The 22,070-nt window shown below is 42.3% G+C and overlaps 2 protein-coding genes across 3 annotated transcripts in view; both read right to left on the bottom strand.

Moving 5' to 3' along the window:
- MAST4 (microtubule associated serine/threonine kinase family member 4) overlaps positions 1 to 22,070 on the bottom strand; it is a 325,776-nt gene that overhangs the window by 23,523 nt on the left and 280,183 nt on the right. The window contains exons 16-19 of the mRNA XM_072144319.1: positions 14,627 to 14,835; positions 12,001 to 12,139; positions 10,438 to 10,570; positions 7,962 to 8,127 (exon numbers count right to left, since the gene is read on the bottom strand). Coding sequence (XP_072000420.1) covers positions 7,962 to 8,127; positions 10,438 to 10,570; positions 12,001 to 12,139; positions 14,627 to 14,835 — 647 coding nt within the window. The remainder of the gene's footprint in view (positions 1 to 7,961; positions 8,128 to 10,437; positions 10,571 to 12,000; positions 12,140 to 14,626; positions 14,836 to 22,070) is intronic.
- LOC140118934 (uncharacterized) lies at positions 24 to 3,219 on the bottom strand. Of its 2 annotated transcripts, XM_072137416.1 has the most exons (3): positions 1,106 to 3,219; positions 724 to 839; positions 24 to 645 (listed from the first exon to the last, which is right to left on the bottom strand). In XM_072137416.1, exons 1-2 carry the CDS (start codon positions 3,217 to 3,219, stop codon positions 752 to 754), a joined length of 2,202 nt encoding a protein of 733 aa, XP_071993517.1. In that variant the 3' UTR covers positions 24 to 645; positions 724 to 751. The 2 variants fall into 2 exon arrangements, with proteins under 2 accessions (XP_071993517.1, XP_071993509.1); XM_072137408.1 differs by having other exon boundaries at positions 24 to 839.

Raw genomic sequence — 22,070 nt, 5'->3', positions numbered from 1 at the left:
TATAGAATTAGACTCACCGGTAATTCACTTTCCATCTAGTCCTCCATGACGGCCCACTTGGAGGATGCCCCTTGACCTCTGTAGGGACAGGAAGCAGAGAGGTTAAAAGCCTCCCACCCGCATCCTCCCGCCAGTGTCTACCAAATAACTACACCGGTGGAAGGTACAACAAAATTTTATTTTGTATGTTAAACATTCACATACATACAGAATAAGTCAGGGAGGGAATATATATAGGCCGTCATGGAGGACTAGATGGAAAGTGAATTACCGGTGAGTCTAATTCTATATTTCCAATACGTCCCCCATGACGGCCCACTTGGAGATCTACCAGATAAGTAGAAATTTTTAGGGTGGGATGACAGCTTGTAGAACTTTCCTGCCAAAGGAAAGATCTTGAGAACAAGGCAAATCCAGTCTGTAGTGTTTTATGAAGGTGGATGATGAGGCCCAGGTAGCGGCCTTGCAAATCTGCTCTAATGATGCACCTCTTTTTTCAGCCCAGGAAGTGGACATAGCCCTGGTGGAATGGGCTTTTAGGTCCGTTGGGGTCTCCTTCCCTTGTTGCGTATAACAGGTGGAGATAGCTAACTTTAGCCATCTTGCTATTGATGTCTTTGAGGCCTTTCTCCCTTTGTTTTTTCCCTGGAATTGAATAAACAAGTTATTGTCTAAACGCCAGGACTCCGTAGCTTTTATATAAGCTAGTACAATTCTTCTTACGTCTAGAAGGTGCCACGAAGCTTCCCTACTAGTGGAGGGATTTTCGCAAAAAGATGGTAGTGTGATTTCTTGAGCTCTGTGAAATCTGGATGTCACCTTGGGAATGAAGCCTGGATCTAAAGTAAGAATTATACGATCAGACAGAACTCGCATATAAGGCTCTTTGATTGAAATAGCCTGAATTTCACCCAATCTTCTAGCTGTAGTGACAGCAACAAGAAGGGTAGTTTTTAACGTTAAGTTCTTTATGTTGGCGCTATCCAGAGGTTCAAATGGTGGTCTGGAAAGTGCGTCTAGAACCAGTTTTAGGTCCCATGTAGGAACTCTCCTGAGAATCTGGGGTCTGATTCTGGAGGAGGCTAGGATAAACCTTTTGACCCACCTGTGCTCCGCCAGTGGACGATCGCAGAAGGCGCCAAGGGCCGAGACCTGGACCTTTAAGGTGCTAGTAGAAAGGCCCTGTTCCAGGCCTTTCTGTAGAAAGTCCAAAATCTGTAAGATATTGGGGTTAGATTGAGATGGAGGATTATCTCCACAAAATGTTACAAATTTTTTCCAAATTTTATGATAAATTGCGAACGTAACCTTCTTCCTACTTGCCTTAAGAGTTGTTACTACAGCCATTGAAAGTCCCCGCGATGTCAGGAATTCGGACTCAGGATCCAGGCTGTTAGCTGAAGTCGTCCAGGGTTGGGATGTAGAATCGGTCCCTGGTGTAACAGGTCTCTCCGTGAGGGTAGTATCACTGGTTGCTGCTGGGTTAGAGATGTCAACAGGGGATACCAGTTCTTCTTTGGCCAATTTGGACAGATCAGTATCACCCTTGCCTGGTCCGTAAGGATTTTTCTGAGGACCCTTGCCACTAAGGGAATAGGGGGAAAGGCATAGGAAAGAGGTTCGACCCATCGATGGCTGAAAGCATCCAGTCGATCCTTCGGTGCTCCTGCCTCCAGAGTGTAGTATCGATGGCATACCGTATTCTTCTTTGTGGCGAAGAGATCGATTTGAGGAATTCCCCACAGATTTGTCAAATGGATGAATACTTCTGGATTGATGCTCCATTCGTTGGGAGAAATTTGTTCCCTGCTGAGGTAATCTGCCTCCTTGTTTAGAACTCCTCTCAGGTGCGTTGCGGAGAGGGAGAGCACATTCTCCTCTGCCCAGGAGAAGATCGTATGTGTTAAGGTGGAAAGAGTTGTCGATCTTGTCCCCCCCTGTCTTCTTAAGTAAGACACTGCTGTGGTGTTGTCTGATAAAATGTGTACATGGTGGTTCTTCAGGAGAGGTGTATTTAACCTTAGGGCTTCCCAGATGGCCCGTAGCTCTCGATAGTTTGATGGCTTCCGGGATTGGGAAGGCGTCCATAGACCTTGGGCGTAATGGGAAGGGAAGACCGCTCCCCAGCCCATACTGCTTGCGTCGGTCGCAATTGTGAGACGCGGAAGGCAGTGCCAGTGGACCCCGTTTTCCAGGTTCTTCCTCTGTAACCACCACTGTAAACTTCTTTTTACTGAGGATGGGATGATGACCTTCTTGTCCAAACCTGAGGGCCTTCGATCCCAACTGCTCAGAATCCAATTCTGTAGGATGCGGGAATGATTTTGACTCCAGGCCACTGATGGGAGACAGGCTGTAAGGAGTCCTAGGATCTTCATGGCTCCCCGGATTGATATAGACATCTTCATTCTGAAGGAGCGAACGTGTTGTCTCAGATCCTCCGCTTTCCCCTGAGGAAGAAAGGACATCAGATGAGTGGAATCTAACATTACACCCAGGAATTTCTTGAGGGTGGAGGGAGAAAAATCTGACTTTGGGGTGTTTATTAACCATCCCAATTCTGACAGCTTGTGTATCGTAAGATCTCTTGCTATAATGAGATCTGAACTGTCTTTTCCCACAATCAGCAGGTCGTCTAAATAAGGGATGATAGATACTCCCTGTAGTCTCAGAAAAGCAACCACCTCCACCATGATCTTTGTAAACACTCTTGGAGCTGATGAAATCCCAAAGGGAAGAGCCCGAAACTGAAAGTGTAGGACAGAGCCTTCTGGAGAGAGGACAGAAAATCTTAAGAATTTTTGAGATGAGGGGTGAATTGGGACGTGATAGTAGGCGTCTTGCAGATCTATTGTGCACATGCAGTAATCGGTGTAAATGATTTGGGTCGCAGATCTTACCGATTCCATGTGGAAACGTCTGTAAGTGATGAACTTGTTCAAGGCCTTTAAGTTTATTATCATCCGGTTTGACCCGTTTGGTTTTTTGACCAGGAAGAGGGGAGAATAGAAGCCCGTCTTTTCTTGATCTTGCGGGACCCGGGAGATCACTCCTGAGAGAATGAGAGATGAGACTTCCTGCCAGATGAGAGAATGGGTAGAGGAAGAGGTAGATGATAAGGGAGGCATAAATCTTGATGGTGGGGGGGAACTGAATTCTATCCTGTAACCCGAGTTGATAATATTCAGGACCCAAGGGTTTGAGGTAATACGAGACCATTGGTTGACAAACCCTAGAAGACGCCCCCCCACTCTGGCGTCACTGTCTCTTCCCTCCGGAGTTGTCAGGGGAATTTGAGAATAGAAACCCCCGACCTCGGCCGCCTTTAGGGTGACTCCAGCGACCCTGTTTACCTTTTCCCCGAAAGGTCTCCTTGGTGCTCCTGAAGGGACGAAATGAAGGTTTCTTGGAAGGTGCTTTGTTCTCCGGAAACCCCTTCTTCTTATCAGAGGCTCTTTCTAATATGGCGTCCAGCTCTGGACCGAAGACGAAATCTCCAGCGAACGGGATACTACATAGCTTCGTTTTAGAACGAATGTCACCGCCCCATTGTTTTAACCACAAGGCTCTCCTTGTAGCATTTGTTAGAGCCCCTTCTTTGGCCGCAAACCGGACGCCTTCAGCTGAAGCATCGGCTAGAAAGGCAGTGGCAGATTTAAGGAGAGGAATACTTCCTAACAGAGAAGCTCTAGAGGTGCCTTCTCTAATGTGGGATTCTAATTGGTTTAACCAGAAGAAGAGGGTTCTGGCAACTGAGGTAGCCGATAAATTTGACTTTAGGCTTGTCATAGATGTTTCCCAGGCCCTTTTAAGGAGGGCGTCTGCCTTTCGGTCCATAGGGTCTTTGAGTTGAGCCGAGTCTTCAAACGGTAAGTCTGTCTTTTTGACAACCTTTGTCACCTGCACATCCATCTTAGGAACAGAGTCCCAAACTTTGGAGACTTTCGGATCAAAGACTAGACGTCGTCTAAACCCCTTGGAGGTTGTGATCTTCTTCTCTGGGTCCTTCCATTCTTCTGTAATTAACCCCAACAGGGTATCGTTAACTGGGAAGACGCGTTGTTTTTTGGCTCTCAGTCCTCCAAACAATTCGTCCTCTCTAGATGTGCAGGGGACTTCTTCTTCAATGTCTAGAGTTTCGCGAATGGCCTTTAGTAGATTATCTAACTCATCCAACTGGAAGAGGTGACGTGGATCCGTCTTTTGACCTACGTCCTGGGAATCGATTTCTTCTGTGTCCATCATAGAACAAGAAGGGACTTCAGAATCGTAATTTTCCTCCTCAGAGGAGGAGATATCCGCTAGTCTTGGCTTTTTTGGAGGGGGTTCCTTCTGTGTTGCTGAGGCCACTGAAGCCACCACTTTCTCCTCAATAAAGGATTTTAGTTCATCCATAAATGAAGTTTTTTCCTCTCGCATAAACTCTTCTATACAGGTTTTACAAATGGGCTTCTGGTAAGCCTCGGGCATAGTGCGAAAACACATATTGCATTTTTTAGCAGTGTTTCTGCTCTTAGTAGGTTTGCTAGCTTTTTCAGTTTTTTCAGGTCTGTCCTCTTTACCTTTCCCCTTAGTCCCTTGATCCTTGTCCTAAGGGAGAAAGGTAAGGAATAACTAACTTGGAGTTCTAATATGATATACTACTAGAACATGCCATACAGCACCACTTACATAACCAGGGGGGTGGAGTAGGCCCAAGTCTGCCTCATCAGCCATGTCAAAGATGTCTGGGACGGCCAGGCCACCGAACGGTATGTGCTCCTAAACAGCAGACACCGTTCCTCTGATAGAGCTAAAAATTTATACCTTAACGGGGAGCCCATCCCCCTAGCTGGTGGCTCTGCTGCGCTTGTTCTGGCGCTCCGAGGCGCGTCTGACGTCACTTCCGGTCGCGGCCGGAAGTCGTCATCGGTCGCAAAGGACTCCTGGGAACGGAGTTCTCCGCGCGGCCTCGCGTAGGCCCCATTCGGCTGCCGGAGAGGACCGCTGTCCGGATCAACGAGGGACCAGGGAGGGGAAGGACCCGGCCGCGGACCCGATCCGGAGGGGAACTACGACCTGCAATAGGCCGGCGTAACCCCGGTAAGTTTCTTTTAAAGTAACATGCGTCCCCCCCCCCCCTTAGGAGGAGAGGAGCCTCTCTGACCTATCCCCTGTAGGGACAGGAAGACACTGGCGGGAGGATGCGGGTGGGAGGCTTTTAACCTCTCTGCTTCCTGTCCCTACAGAGGTCAAGGGGCATCCTCCAAGTGGGCCGTCATGGGGGACGTATTGGAAATGTCAAACCTGCTCCCTGTAGTCGTATAACCTCTAATTATTTGCATTAAGTTTCTTTTTACAGAAAATTGGAATATTATGCAAACTACATTGGCCTCATATGCATAATTTCAGTGCGGGGCGGCAATCAAGACTTTGTAAAGGGCACAAGTTCTATAAGGCACAACAGCCGGCGCGCCAACTTGGATGCTATATCTAAGATTAGGTTAGACGGAGTCTGTATGAATATGTATCCCTGCTGCAAGGCATGTTCAGCCGGGACAGTGTGTTACCGCTTTGCTTTAATTAAAACCGGTTCATTCCCCAAGCTCCCAGTATCGGAGCTTATAACCTCCTAAACCCCCATCATTTCCATAGACGAGGAAAGGTTTTTTTTCTCTAGTAGGAAACGTAGCATAAAAGCGTAACCATACACATAAACCGTATATCTGCACATATTACAGTGTACATTATGCAGAGTGAAATGTCATTACCATCATAGCGCCGGCATAACCTTAGACTTTTTAATGCATCGGGGAAATTTGTGGAAACAGCAGGTAGGGAAATAAGGGATTTTGTTTAATTATCATTTAGTTTTGCCACAAGCTGTGTAATGGTACTCGGGGTCAGCCCGCAGGTTCACGTCGCAAAGGTTATTGAATTTTAAATGAAAGCAGAACAGCTGTTATATAAATAACATTACCTTGTAATAACCCTCAGTGAACTCATTAACAATCTGTGAATTCTCTTTGTTTGCTTTCTGCTTTGCATTATTTACTATGAGAGCCCCCCAGTTAGTCACATTACACTTTATTTGGCCATTTGTTTTATTTGCCTAGACAGCACTTGGTGGTTGTAATCCAACGGCGACGTATCCCTAACCGGTGTTGGCCGTGTTTTACAATGTGCAAATAATGAACTTATTTTGTAAGCCATAGACCAATTAGGCTCCGAGACAATGCATTCAATTATAAAATTAGCTGCAGAGGAGAGAGGATTTTTTTTTTTTTCACTATCGCTAATTGGGTAATATATAGAAAAGGACGACAAGGCTTAAATCTCGAAAACGAAGCAACTCGAAAAATGCTACTTTACTATTGGATTATGCAAGTGAAAAAAGGAATGGACTCTGAAAAAGGAAAAGTACTGTATTACCAACTCAACACACCACAATCCTGGTAAAGATTCTGACCCAAAAAAAAGTAGACTTAGTTGACCGTACCCTATGATCCTTCTTCATGGCATGGTCAAAAAAAAAAATTTGAATTTCAGTACAGACAGTCCCCGGCTCTAGATGCTGGTAATTTACTGTACTTTAGCCCAAGGATGCAATGGTCAACCTAAGAGATATTAAGGGTGTCTGCAATGAAGCTTTAATGTTGATCCTTGTTCCCATGACATCCCGAAATTTTGTCACCGGGAAGAAAAAAATACTTTATCTGGAGTTACACTTACAAAATACACCAGTTCTGACTTGCATTCAAATTTAACCCTATCATGAGGAATCTACTATCAGAAGCAGATGTGATGGTAGTTTTCTACTTCCTGTCTCTACTCTAATTTGTAATTTAATAATCCTGGAACCTAACAGAACGTAATATGTCAATTATAAGCTCTGTTATAACCAGACCTTTCAGAATTAGGTACTTGAATGGAGTCCAAAGATCAGCCTAGACCAGTGATGGAGATGGTTTCGGTTGCTCCCAAACTGCAAACTGCGTAGTGTAAACATAGTTCCAAAAAGGCCAATGATATACTCCAACACTGTCTGCACCTACTCACTCATTCTCCAGCCTGAGGCAACCCAAAAAGTGGAGTTAAAAAATAGTTATAAGCATGACAAGTTCTTGGCTGCCTGGGAATGCAGGAGGAGCCCTCGAGTCTTGGCCATCAAACTCTGTGCTGGGGTGATGGAACAAGTGCCCACAGGGAAGGCTATAAGTCCGAGCTCTGGCACCCGTGCCATAGGTTTGCCACCACTAGTCTAGTTTATGATACAATGGTAGAACAGGACCTCAGGTTGGCAACCTTCAATGCCAAGGATTGAACATATGGTTCTAAGGCGGCCAGTGCAGCTTTTATCTTAAAAGAAATTAATAAGATGTAGCACATGAGGGTTTGTCTCACATGTACATGTTGTTCTGGGGGTTGGCTCTTGTGTCGGATGCTACACACAGATGTTGGTCTCAGACATTCTATTACATGAGTTATTTGCTGCTGTTACATATGTCTTGTCTGGTTAAGCCCTACCAACACATTCAAACATAGCTATTGTACACAAAAAGAAGTGGAGACCCCTACGGTATATAACATATTGCTACACACATTACTGTTAGATCATAAATAATATCCCAGTTTGAAAAACTTTGATAAAATTCTTCTGTGTGCAGATACGACTGTAACACGCATATTACGTGTCACATCATCCCCTTGAATGCCCATCTAACGTGTCCACTAGCAGATCTCTAGAATGGGGGCAAGAAAATCTGTGTGCAATGCAATATAGACAGATACTAAGCATGTGTGACCACCAGCAGAGGGGGGAGCTAGGAACATTTAGGTAAATATTTATTGTTGGGACAAACCCCTTTTTAAGTCTTTTACACCTGTGTAAAGTATTGCACTATCCATATTTAGCAGACCTTCTGATTACAAAAATAAGCTAAATTTGTCAAAAACAGACAGGCACATATTCTTATACTTACCACTAATAACTTGACCAAACAAGTCCTCTGGGGTATCTCCAAAAAATGGGACGCAGCCAACCAAAAATTCATACAAGATGATCCCCATCGCCCACCAGTCCACTGGCTTCCCATAGCCTTGCCTCAAAATCACTTCTGGGGCAATGTACTCAGGGGTTCCACAGACCTAAAAAAAAATAAAAATAAATGGTGATCAATAAAACTAGAATTTATATAGAGAAACCTGAAAAACCTTCTACCCCCTAAAAAAGCAACGTAAACAATTTAGATTCTTCAGCACTCAGATGGGCTGTGTGATACAATGTTGTGCCCCCACAAGCCCTGGTCTACCATGGAAGCCAGCAGGACATAAGACGTCACAGGAAGTGCTGAGTCCTGCTGCCCAGGACATGACTTGCATCTCCCGCAACAATTTTATTGGGGTAAGTAGAACATAGGTGACCCTCTTCAGTATACCTACCTTGCTGTGGCCAACCCCTTTACCAATTTCACTAATCAGAAATTGCATAGCTGTATTATTTGGACACTGTCAGGCAGTATTTGATAAATGAAATATATATATTTTTTATTTTAAATTTATATATAAAAACAAAGGTATGAAACAGTACGAAATTAGTATTTTGGCATTTTAGGGCAGAACAATTGGGCACTGAATCCTGGTGTTATATGGGCACTGTACGAGTATAACGGTGTAAATAGTAGCATCCCGTATATGCGTAGTTATATACGTAGCTATGCCCTTACAAGGCACTGTATATACCTTTTGGTCCAAGAAATCTTTAACATTTAAAAAATCACTTTCGAACAAGTGAAACTTTTGATTGTTTGTGTAGGGTAAACTGTACTTTGAAATGAAGTTTACCATTTCATGATTTTTTTTTTGGGGGGGGGGGGGGTTAGAGCATGGGATCCAGTGTTTTTTTTTTTTACAATGGGTGGTTAAATTGCCATAGTAATATAATTCATATTAACTTTCAGCTTTACTGCTTGAAATTATGTTTATTATACGTGGCTCTGAAATGGCTATTTTTAATTTTCACGTGTACACAGTGATCTGTAAAGCGCTGCGGGATATGATGGCGCTATATAACAATTTATTATCATGTTAGGGGTATCTTTGTTTTTGTATGACTTATTTAACTTACAATATCCCTAGAAACCTATTATAGAATAAGTGATTGCTTCATTGACCATGGCATATTAGAAATGTACCTATCAGATTGGTGGCAGTCATCACACTCGTTTCGAAAGTCAGCACTAATCTTCTAGGGGAACCAGGGTATACCTGGAAGTGGTTAATGAAGAAAGCCTTATATGTTATACCTTGAAATATTTGTTCTTCCTTCCTGTGAATTGTGTATATACAGACATGAAGTGCAGTCTACCTTACGTGTGATGGATGGGACACAGCTGCTTAATTACCGCCAGCGTGCGCCGCCGCCATACAAAGTTATACATGAGCCAATCCGTTTAAAACTAATAAACATCAATTTTCTGAATAAATTCACAATTTTTTACATCCCCTCCTTCCCACATAAACATGCAAACTACATTTCAAGACACCAGGGACACTATGAAGGATAAACAGCCGATGGTAGAAATCCTGCTGCTAATTCATCTGACATATTATGTGCATTTGAACAAAGAAACATAATACATCTACATCAAGACGCATTAAATTAAGAACAACGCAGCCGACCATTTATACTGCACAGAATTCAACCATGATACTGTTCAGACTATTCCTCCTCCAAGTCACTTCAGAATAAACAGATTGTGGACAATCCGTAATGAGGCATAGAAAAAAGCAAATGGACCATGGCGAAGATTATAGCACCTTTAATTGTACAATGCATCATAAGCCCCAAAAGTAGTCTATGGAGATTCCCCGCCTTCCTTTAGTGTCTCTCGTTCAGCTGTCTTATATATTACAACCATGTCATTGTGTGCAATGGGATTCTTCATTTTATGGGAAGACAAAACAAAGAAAGTGAGAGAGATATAGAAATGGCTACAATTTGTGGATGCAGCATTTACGTAAATTTGCAGCCAGTCAGAACTTTGAAGTAACAAAAAAAACGATAAATGTTCCAAAGGAGATCCCCTTTAACAAGGTTCACAATTTCTTGAACACAACCTGCTAGTCTTACATTTGGCACCTACTAATTTGCATCTTTGGGTAAGTGAGCTCTATGATTGGCTGGCATAGAGTACAAGAGTCAGCTCCTCCTGTTCTATAACAGCAGATAGGACACGATGTAGAATCTGCTTAGCAGCACCGGGACAAGAGGTTGACAAGTGCCAAGGGCGCCTCCTCGGGAAGCTCCTCCTGGTCTATGGCCTGTGATATTTATGTGGATTTCATGGGGTTACTGGCCAAATACACACGTCACGATCTGCATGAAAATCCATCATGTTAACATGTAAAAAGACAACATTACCTATAGACTAAAATGATAAACAATACAAAGCAGACCTGCTTGTCTAGAAACTCCCGGGCGTCCTTTTCGATGTGACCCTCGTAAAGATTGGTAGTCATGCTCATAAGGCCCACTTTGGAAAGTCCAAAATCTGTAAGCTTGATATGTCCCATCGAGGTCACCAGCAAGCTGTAAACCAAAGATATAGTTGGAGTGTTAGGCCTAAAGTATAGTGTAACAATAAATGCCTCGTTAGGCATCAACCCAAGTTGTGCAAGAGATTGATGTTGATGGATAATATGGTTTGTAGAACCCCACCCTAACCTTAAGATTACATTTTTATTATTATAATTTTGTATGTCCTATTTGGTTTGCAGTGTCTAAGACATGATCACAGCGCCCACAATACACTTTAGTTGACTTTTGCACTGCACGGTCTTCTAATACCAAGTGAGATAATGCTCTGTGTTATCAGAAACATTACACAAGCCACCATTCACTCTCACCACGGCGGCCATCAGCGCCTCTTATTAGGAGAAGCAGGGCTAATTTGATAACATTACAGATTTTGTTTCCCCATTCTCCTCAGTAACAGTGGGGAACTATACCAGTCCATCCAGCTGAAATTTCATCTAGTTAAGCTTCCTAGTCACAATGAAGGAGCTAATCCCCGCTGACATCACCACATTGGCCATCCAGCACACACATGCTTTGCATGCAGATAAAGTTCTGTGGTCAATGCAAATGTGAAAAGGGGGGATTGTTTTCTTTTGTGGAAATATTCAATGACAAATCCCTCGGGGTTTTGTGTGCCACAACCAGGCTATTAATAAATAATTATGTACATGCTTAATGTAGTACGGAAGGCACAACCCAATGTACATGTCAGGATGCTGATCATATATGGTTGGGTTCTTTATCTAGAGATTCTACTACACAAGGTAAGAGCAGGTGTCTAAGTTTTTAAGAAGTTTCAATAGCTCACTCAAAGGAGTAGGTGGTAAATTTTACACTTCCAGCAGTCAAGTAGTGTATATAAGCAACCACTTCAACATTCATCCTCCCAATCGTATGGGTGACTTTGTCACCACAGCTAGGCCAATTCTTCAAATCAATATGCAGGGTATGTTCACACAGAGTCTAAATTTCCTCAGAAAGGGAAGGCGTACCTGCTGATCCAAGAAGGCATTTTTTGGATCAGATGTGGATGAGGACTGCCACCTTAAGTTTGTTCCAAAAACAGAGAGTAAATCTGGTCTCACTGTATTTGTATGAATCAATCCTTAAAGAGGAAGGGAAGAGGATCAAAATAGCCAAATGCAGTGATCCTATACTTGAAGAGATGTTCAGCTTGTTCTTTCCAAGGAGGTGGCAGTTTTTAGAGAATGGGATGGGCAGAAGGATAGTCATTTCATTGCAAAAATCAATGATGTCATATGCAAAAGAAATTTTTAGGTCACTTTTATCTTCTATATATCTGGCATTGTGGTTCAGTTATGTCCAAATGAATTGGAGGACCTGCTGTACCAAACATAAACTATGAACAAGAGTAATGTTTCTAAAGAAATCTGACCTCCACAGGTGCTGAGGAACTTTGAAATGTATACTAAGGTACTTACTTGTCAGGTTTCAAGTCTCTATGCACAATCCCATAGTTATGGAGATACTCAAGGGCAAGAACCGTTTCAGCAAAATACATTCGGGCCATGTCTACGGGCAACGGACCCATGTTCTTCAGTAGTGTCGCACAGTCTCCTCCTAAAGCAAAAAGCAAATTTGTCTGGAGATCACTTACAGGCTGACTACGACTACAAATATTATAAAATCAGAGTAACATTGTCAACACAACTTTGTCCTACTGTCATCTGTCTTTTAGCTGCTCTTTGTTAATGCTGCATATAAATAAACTGATAGTTTTATTGATTTATTTTGGCAGTTTGCAAAACTTGGTTGTCATTTCATTATACCCAAGTGCCTGATCCCTTAGTATGGTAGATCTAACATAAAGGACTGTTATTCCCCAATAGTTAATCTTTTTTTGCATGTTTAGTATGTACATTGTGTACTTTGTTAGTGGTAGCCATAGGAACATAAGATTCCATAACCTAAGAACACAAGGAAGGAATTGTTCTTATCAGGAGTAGAACAATAGTTGACTTTGGTACAAATATGTCAAGAGTTAAAATAATATAATGTGGTTGCTGTTCCAAAAAGAAAAAAAAAGAAAAACAGCTGTAAAGAAAATACACTGCATGATTCCAGGTACCTTCTAGATCAAAAGTGCTAAAAACATAGTTGTTGTGGCAAAAACAAAGGAACAGGGTGTCACACTACATTTTTGTAAATCTTCACTTTTATACTTGTGTGCCCCATTGTTTCCGCTATTCAGGTCCAGAAGGTCCCTAATAATCCTTTGACAACATTCCTGGAAAACCATTGGGACACATTTACCGAGAAAGACTGAAACTTTACTAAAAGTGCTCTGCCCGTGTATAATGCTGGGTGCACAAGGAGGCAGCGCAGCTGCACCACAAAAGGGTCACGTGCTACACAATAGCGCCGCAGACACTTCTTAAATACCTGTGCAAGCCGTTTTCCCCTACAAGAACATGCAAAGTCCGACAGAAGTGTCACAGTGGATGCAACCATGACCGAGCCCAAAGTGGGATGGGGGCTCTTGGGGGCTATTGCAATATTCAATATCATCCATTTTCAGATGCGTGCTGCATCGGTCGGGCAAAGTTTTCTTTGCACTTCACCAGGAGCCTGGCATCTATGCAGTGTTGATTATTTTTCAGCATAACTTAAAATACATAGTTTTAAAAAATTCATCAATGTCTATATGACGTCTATATGGGTTTGACAGCAGTCACCACAGGTCCTTACAGCTGCTGTCTGAATAGATCAGCAACGATGGGTAGATATTCATTCATGTATATACTCCAGCAGTGCTAACCAACGGGGGCTATCCAGCTGTTTCACAATTACAACTCGCATCATGGCCGTGTAACAACAGGCTGTCAGGGGATGCTGGGAGTTGTACCTTTTTGACAGCTGGAGAACAATTTATGAAAGAAAATTAATCATTCTATGTCATGATTCCCATACCAAAATGGAAAGAAAATATATGGAAACTGGAAAGTATGTTGAAAATAATATGGAATATACTTTTCTGGAATTTATATTGCGGCACAGAGGTATAATCTCAAACCTCATTCCTTTACACAAAAGGCTCCATTCATTTTGTGTTTCCTTCCATTGTAGAGGAGGATTCTTGACCCATGATTACAATGGAAGGCTGCATCTTCTTATACAGACCATCCCCTTCTGCCACTAGGAGGATCCAACATCGGCAGAGCATTTTGCTAATGTTGGTGATCATGGTGGCTCTCTTCTGCCATAACTGTCTATGTATGGAGAGTGAAGTCAGCTATCTATTTAAGGAAGCCCTTTGACAATGAATGGGAAAGCTGGAGATGCCCAACTGCACTCAGAATTGATGCTCCTATATTACTGAATGAACGATGCCCGACCAACAGCTTTGTTCATTTAGTAGAACAGAACACTCCCACCCCCCCCATATAATATTTGAGGGTCCCAGCAGACAGTCCCTCACCAATCAGATTGGATAGGGGATAAAATTGAAATTAGCATAACCCTTTTAACACAGTGTGTGATGGGTTTCGTCTCTGCTATCTTTGCCCTCTGACAGTAGATGTCTATGGACATGTTCATCCTGATGTACATGATGATATCAACTGGCCTAAACTGTATGCGTGTTACATTGCAGAAGACTGCCTATATAACCCCTTCAGACAGTTTTGACATAATAGTCCTCAGTTTTATTCATAATCGACCCATGACAAGTTTGACAGATTACTAAAAAGATCCCAACAAATCATGAAGGATTCTGTTGAATTGTAAAGTGGTCTATAAGATTTCCTACGGAAATCTTTGGGGACAAGATAGCCAGACTCTGCTACTATGGTCATGAAATATTCCTAACCCCTAAAGCAGGAGAAAAGACACTAGCATGAAGAAGACATTGAGCTTTTCTATATAGTGAAATATGTGACTGGGAGCTTAACTTGTTGGTATTGGCAGTATCTACATTCCGTTGGGTAAAATTTCTTGACGCTACATAACACTGATGAATGAACCGGAAAATGAGCCTCCGAAATGTAAAGAAAGGTAATTTTCCAAAACACACATCTCACAATGAATACAGGAAAAACCACAACGTACCTTCAACGTACTCCATGACCATACACAAATGACGTCTCGTCTCAAAGGAGCAGTACATGCTGACCACAAAAGGATTCTCGGCAAACGTTAAGATATCCCTTTCCACAAAGGCTTGCTGAATCTGATTTCGAAGGACTAGGTTCTGCTTATTGATTTTCTTCATTGCAAATCTCTGACGGGTTTCTTTATGTCGGACTAAGTAAACAGCCCTGGAGAGGATAAAAGAAAATCCATTATTTGTAATGAATTTTAGTTACACTTATCGATAGAAAACAGTGAGTACTAAAAAGGCAACGAGTTAGCAGAAAAAAAATCTTTGGAATGAGACTAAATTATTCAGGAACTTTAATTTGAACATCAAGGTGTCAAACATGTGGAAAGCGGGAAAAGTGTTTGCTCTTTCTTGCGAATGACCCCAAGTGATCAACCGATATCGATTTCCTCTAAAAAGAATAAAAACATCAAATTTTCACGTCCGAATTGTATACAGTTCAGCTCCAAAGCAGGAAACCTTTATTGGTGATTTGCTGGTCACCATATACTCCAGTAGAGAGCAGTGTTGATATATCTCACCCATGTCCAACTCAATGATGTCATGCTCAACGCTATTCAATAATAGCCCCCTCGAAAGCCCATCCATCACGAAGTCTCAAGAAGGTATGCTGAGTATAGCACGTATCCAATTTATGTCAAAACTACATTTCTGAAATGTTTTAACACTGTATTACAAACAACCAAAACTTCAAACTTTAGGTACAAACATCTCCATAACATACAACCGTAAAACAAAGTCAAGTTCTTTCATGAAATTCCTCAGAATACGAAACCCTGGGTCTCATCCATAACATTCTCTACACATGCAATGAAAGCCTGGTAAACATTAAGCTTCCTTCAGTTCCATGGCAAATTTCCAGTAGACCTCGGTGAACAGATGCTGCTCTCCAAATCCAAAGGAAATAAATCATTTTGAGAAAGTAGCATTGTGAGCTTTTTTTCTAGTATGTTTTCTTCAGCTGGAGCCCACTATATAAGGATATATATGAAGTTCCCCATTAGAGAATAGACGTGGATCTTATCACCAGACACTTGATGCAAAGAACATTTAATTCACGAAGACTTTCTAAATCAGCATAAAGATTATATTTGTCACAAAAACAACTTTATCTCTTACTGACCCGTAATGGTTCAATGACAAGAACAGGAGAGGCGACAGAAAATTTAAAAATGTATCTTAATATATCCTAATTTTCCCCCAACATGCATGTAAGAATTAGACAGACAAACGAGTATCCGGCTGAATCGTTACCAGGCCTTGGGGGAGATAAATAATTGATATCTCAATGTTGGTAGAAGCCCAAGCACAAAAACACTAAATAACATTCCAAGATACAAATTAGGCTGGATGCACATTTTTCCCATCGGGTATTAACGCTGTGCATTATAATGATATATGATGTATGGAGTTGTTGTTTCCCCAATATGCAGCAGAGCCAACTGTACATATCTGGGAAACAAGAACTATATCATATATGATTATGATGCACGGAGTTCAGTTCCCAGCATCAGTCCATGGCACGGCACTTCTCACGTCCATCATCACGTACTGATCAAGGAAAAATGTGAATCCAGCCAAATGTGAATAAATCACTAGAAAAAAAAAATTTGAAAAAAACCTAGAAATACTAACCTCCGTTCCTATTTATGTTAATCATGGCGCTGTCCTCCACTAGTCTTGGCACGCCAAGACTTTTAATTAATGCACCAGATCGTGGAGACAAAATATGGGGCACTCCGGGATGCTAATTATGCACGCCCGTGCACCTGGGCTTCTCGTGTGACATCGCATGGGAGAGGGAGATGTGGGGGCACGCATAATTAGCAGCCCTGAGTGTCGGACATTTTGTCCCCACACTTTTCTTTGTTGTACTACATGTTTCGGGGAAGGGCTCAAAGCAGGCGAATCATTGTTATACTATACTGTGTGCACCAGCTGTGTTACTTTGCATCTGAATAAAATACCTGCCCCCACACTGGGGTCAACAGCACACCGCAGGAAACCAGAACAGGTGCATTTCAGTCCCTACTCATGGGGCACAACATGATACTTCCGGGGCTAGGTCATATCCCATGGCTGCAGAACATGTACCACCAGTGCCGCTTTGGACCAGATCCAGGACTCCAGATTTGGATGATGGCTGGGATCAGACCTGGCCGGCACAGGCAGTAATCCTCTTTACACTGGGGTTTCCATCAGGGACAGTAAACCATACAGAAGCTAGGAGAGAGGCATGTCCTTTTTATTCTCCGGTTTCCTGTCCCTGGGGGCGGATCCCTCTCTCTCAGGTGGTGCCGTCATGGTAAAGGGAAAAAAGGTGTATTTTAACACCGAAATATCCAAATGAACTGCTGCATCTTCATTGGATTTACTATTGCGTTGTAAAGAGAGACTTCCTTACTTCTAAAATCAACTTTTAAAATGATGTTGATGAAGGGCCATCTGTACTGCAGATTAACAGACTGTTATACTGTGCAGGAGCACGGGCACTTCCATCATCTGCTGGGAGAGCAGGGGAAACAGTCTTACAGCCTGGGAAGCCAGAGGACAGAGGGGCTCTGGTAATGCCCTGCAGATTAACAAAGTGTTGAAAGTTGATTTTAGAAGGAAGGAGGCCGTGGATAGACCAAGAAGATTTCCACAGTCACGGTGCCTGGATCTTTAAGTGCCCCTGGTTTATCATGATGGATCTTGATGGTGGTTCCTTTTATGCTGGTCATCTTTCTCTACATATCTTGGCATGCGTCAAGCTAAAAAGCAAGGTAACGCAGGGATACAGCTTAATAAAATAAAGATCTTTAATGCATGTAGCGTTAACTTGTTTTCTTCCATCAACAGCAATAAATAGTATGCAACTTTTAGATCAACCAAAATTATAAAAAAAAAAGTCCAGGCCATTGTTACATTTATATTATATTATATTCAGCATTACACTTGAAAATATAGGCCAAAACCATCACAAATTCTCCACATCTTAAACTAGACTAAAACTAGCTCAGAATTAAGTATTCTTTTAATACGTCCAAAAATAGACCTAAAATGACATTATACAGGGAGAAATGATGGAACTGGATACGTTTCTGGTCTTCTATAAGGATGAAGGTATTTTTCGTTGGAAATGCATTTTTCTTTTTTTTCCCCCAGTGCCGAGAGCTTAGACCAGCTTAGAAGGTCTTTGAAATGTCACTTGAGATATTTCAGAGCAATTAACCTATGACATCCTTCAGAGTAACCTGACTGTACAAGTGAGGCCTTTGTGAAAGAGCCAGCATGGGGAAAATTGAGCAAAATGATTTAACTTCCTTCATTAACATTCCTCTCAAAACTATCCAAAGAACTTACGAAAATTCCTCTAGTCAAATAGTAAGATTAAATGACTGCAAGTTACAGTAATATGAAGTAACACATGGTGCCATGTCTTCTTAATGGGACCTCTAATTTATGTGTCTCCCACCTCAGTGGCTGAAGTTATATTATTTCGTTAATCATAACTAGTAAAGAGATCACATTATGCTCCACATACAGCTGTATAGAGATGAATGAAACTTAGTTACCGATAGCACACACCACCTATGGTCAAGTGTGCCGCCGTATTAGGTAGAAAACGGTCATTTTTTAACCTCTGAACAACCCCTTTAATCACTTGTTCCAGTTACATATGACATCTATTACATATTAGAATAAAAATGGGTTAATATGATTCCTTATACACTAGATCACTCATTTATTGGTAGGGGCCAGGGGAGCCAAATTGGGCATGCAGGCTCCTGTGTCTTCTGAGCTCAAGAACACCAATGAGAAGGAACTCAATGGAGTGTTGGTTGAGCTAATTGTGTGCATCTCAATTAGCATTTTTAGTTGTGTTTGACCATCTTTGTCAGTGCCATAGACTTTGTAGTGAGTGACAACGCTTGACCTCTTTGTGGCTGCTCAATGGGCAGAGGTCTCCTATTTTGGCAATCGACATGGTACCATAAATCAGGCCTCCTCCAATGGAGCAGTTATCACCTTTTCTCTAAATAGGTGACAATTTCTTACCTCAAAGTATTTTAATCACCGTGAGTGTGCTAGGAAGGGCTGAAGAGAACCAGGAGGTGGAGGCCCGTTGGCCCAACTAGTCCTGCATGCTACGACGTGCCTATATCCAACTTATAAATATGCTTTTAGATGACAATAAGAAATGTGATCGCCATAGTGCAGGAACTGTGAGGGTTATACTCCTTAGCCTTCACTTATTTTAGCAAGAACAGAGAGAGTATAAAGATAAAAGTCGGACGACACCAAATCAATCGTATCTGGGCCCCAGAACTCCTGCAGATGCCTCCTGCCTTCTGGTCCCCACTGGATCTGCTCCACTTGTGATTTTTTAGCTAAATTACCCTGGCAGCTCTGTCTGCATTTTTTAATTGTGAGCAATGGAAGTTTGGACGGAGGCGGCTGTTTTTTCCATGCAGGCTGTATCGTCTTCACGGCTGCTTTTCCACTGCATAGACTATGGGTGACACATGGCTTTATTTACAGGCATCAGGACAGAACAATACATGGCAGTGCGAGTTTGTTACTTTTTTTCGTATTTAGCACCTGTACGCCGTGTTCTGTGGGTTAGGTTTCAAAATCAACAATGACCTTTCCTGTGAACGTGAAGGAAACATTGCTACCAGGTTTTGGCAATGTCTCCTCTTATATCACATCCCAGGTAAAAGACCCTCTGTAAACTATATCTGAACACCTTTTACTCTGGAGTGGATGTTCCTAGCTTAAAGGACTTTACAATTGCTGACCACCATTTCCAAAATCCATTTACTATTTAAAGGGACTTTCCAGAATTGTGATATTACTGACAAACCCCTGGACACCCCCCTGGATGTGCCGTTTGAAGCATTCAAGTTGGGTGGTCTTTTGACTGCTCGACAAGCACAGCACAATGCATTGCAGTGGCTGTTCTTGGTATTGCAGTGCAGCGCTATTCATTTTAACTGGATGGAGCTGAAAGCAGGTCTTGTTACTAGTGGAGAACATATAATAGGCGTGGTGGCATGTGCAGTTGATTCTTGGTGTCCGATCCAGAATTAACTAATATTTTGTTTTTGTCTTTTTGAAAAAAAATGGAATATGATCAACTTAGTCAACTACATTTTGAGATCTATACACATGTGAAATTGGACACCGGAACAGTTTTTAGGGTCATCAGATCTTCTGCAATATATATTTAGTAACTACTTTTTCGGTTCATGTATAGAGGGGTTTTACAGAATTTTACCTTAGGAAAGGTCAACAATATCAGATTGGGGGTTTGGCAGCATAGGAGTTTTGTAAAAACACACTGGTTGAAAGTAGACCGCTCTGTACTACGTGTAGAGGGATTATATGAAAATCTGATAAACATCATGAACTTGAAGTAATCTCCATTACATGCAAGTAATGGATCCACTATCCACCGGTATGGGTTGCAGATCACTCAGCCATGTGCTGGAACCCAGACCAATTGGCATAAAGGAAAACTGAGTGAATGGAGAAGGGGCAGAGTGTATATGTGTCAGTCACTCATTTCACTTCTCTGACTTTGCAATCTTTAGAGATGACCCTTCACCAACTCACACACGGAGATTGACATACCATACACGTAGGGGCTGTTTCAGAGATTCAGGGGTATGTTGAATTTTCTTTCTAGCCCCCACGGTTGCTGAGATATTAGTCCTGTTATCTGTCCATAGTAGTCCTCTCCACTGTCAGAGAGGAGGTGCTGGAAAAGAGGAGGGGGTGTGAGTGTTATGATAATCCTCTCTCACAGGTAGCTACGAGGAGATTAGCATAGCCCACTCCTCTATCCCAGCACCTCCTTTCTGACAGTAAAGAGGATTAAAATGGTCAGAGAGTGGGATTTATATCTCAGCAACTGTTAGGGCTAGAAAGAAAATTCTAAGTGCTCCTGAATATATGAAGCGGAATGGCAAGTTCATTTCCACGAGTGATAGGTGTTGGAAGTTTCTCTTTAACTTATTCTCTAACCTGCAGAAAGAAGACTGGTTACCAAAATGCCCAAGTATCTTAAGTGATATACATGTACTTTTTCCACCCTTTCGAATTCAAACCCTACTAACATAACAATCATATATAGTATCAGCATAAAACTGTGAATACATTGAAGCTTCATTTTACAGTAGCTGTTATATAGAGGCATTCAGCAACCTGTTTCTGCTCTAGAATGGACTTGTATCTTGTGATAAGTTGGCATGATACAACGCTGATTCATCATGGTGTATACATACAACAAATCATCCTTACAGTGACTCACACAGGCAGACACGCTGGAAGGCAGATGACATAGCGGCCACACCTATGGCTTAGCTGTCCTTGGTGCATTGATTAGATTCAATAAAAAAGTTCAATATTAAAGGGGTTGTCTGAGTTCTGAAAAAAAACTAAGGGTGGCCGGGAGGGCACTGCTTAAAAAAATTAAGTCCTACTTACCTTCCGGTGCCCTCTGGTATCCAGTGCTGCTGTCACTCCGGTCCGGGCGCCATGTAAACAAACATGGCCGCCGGAGCAGCGCTGGATTCAGCTTCCGGCCGGCCGCGGCTAGGCACGCCTACCCGTCCCTATTCACAGCATTATGAATGCGGGCCGGAAGGTTGTCGGGTCCGGCCGGAAGCTGAGTCCGCCCGGACCGGAGCAAAGCAGCCCCCTCCCTGCCACCCTTAGTTTTTTTTCAGAACTCGGACAACCCCTTTAATAGCCTAGCTATAGGTTGAGAAGGGCTTTGTACAATGGGGTCTTATGATGCCCCATTGCATATAATAGGAAAAATGAGCTGCTGTTAAGAATGTAAATAACATTTCCCCCCAGTTTGTTAGAAATGCATTGCCCAGCCAATAAATTAGCAAACAAAGCAGTGTCATTTGTCCAACTTCTATGGGTCTTCTAAGCGCTGGAGAGAAACCTTTGGAGGAAATTGGGTTTGGGCCCAATAAACCAGTTACTGTTCTCTACTCAATGGGTCGTGAATAGCTGTTCCTTATTGTGCATGCCTTTGATGTAGTGGCTTGCTATGGAGAAACTCAAGTCGGGCTAGAAGACTTATAGCAACATTGCTCATTTATATGGAGAAGAATCATTTGATTGTAATAAAATCACATAATTTCGTTTTATAACAAACAGTATTGCACTAGAGCTGGTTCTTTTATTTGCGCCTGAGTGTCGAGCAGGACTGAGCAGAACCCCAAAGACAGAGGAACACCTGGAGAGGGTATCACGTTTCCTGAGGGAGCCGTGTCTGGACACACATTTAGTATTGCAGCGAGCACAAGCTCGAAGGTGTTTTTGAATCGGAGGAATTTATGACTTTGTACCATCTCTTCTACAGTCTGGCTTTTCTACATCGAGGTACTG

This window comes from Engystomops pustulosus, chromosome 1, assembly GCF_040894005.1.
Source record: "Engystomops pustulosus chromosome 1, aEngPut4.maternal, whole genome shotgun sequence".
Lineage (NCBI taxonomy): Eukaryota > Metazoa > Chordata > Amphibia > Anura > Leptodactylidae > Engystomops > Engystomops pustulosus.
Note: the sequence above shows the minus strand (reverse complement) of the source record. Positions and strands in the feature narration are given on the sequence as shown.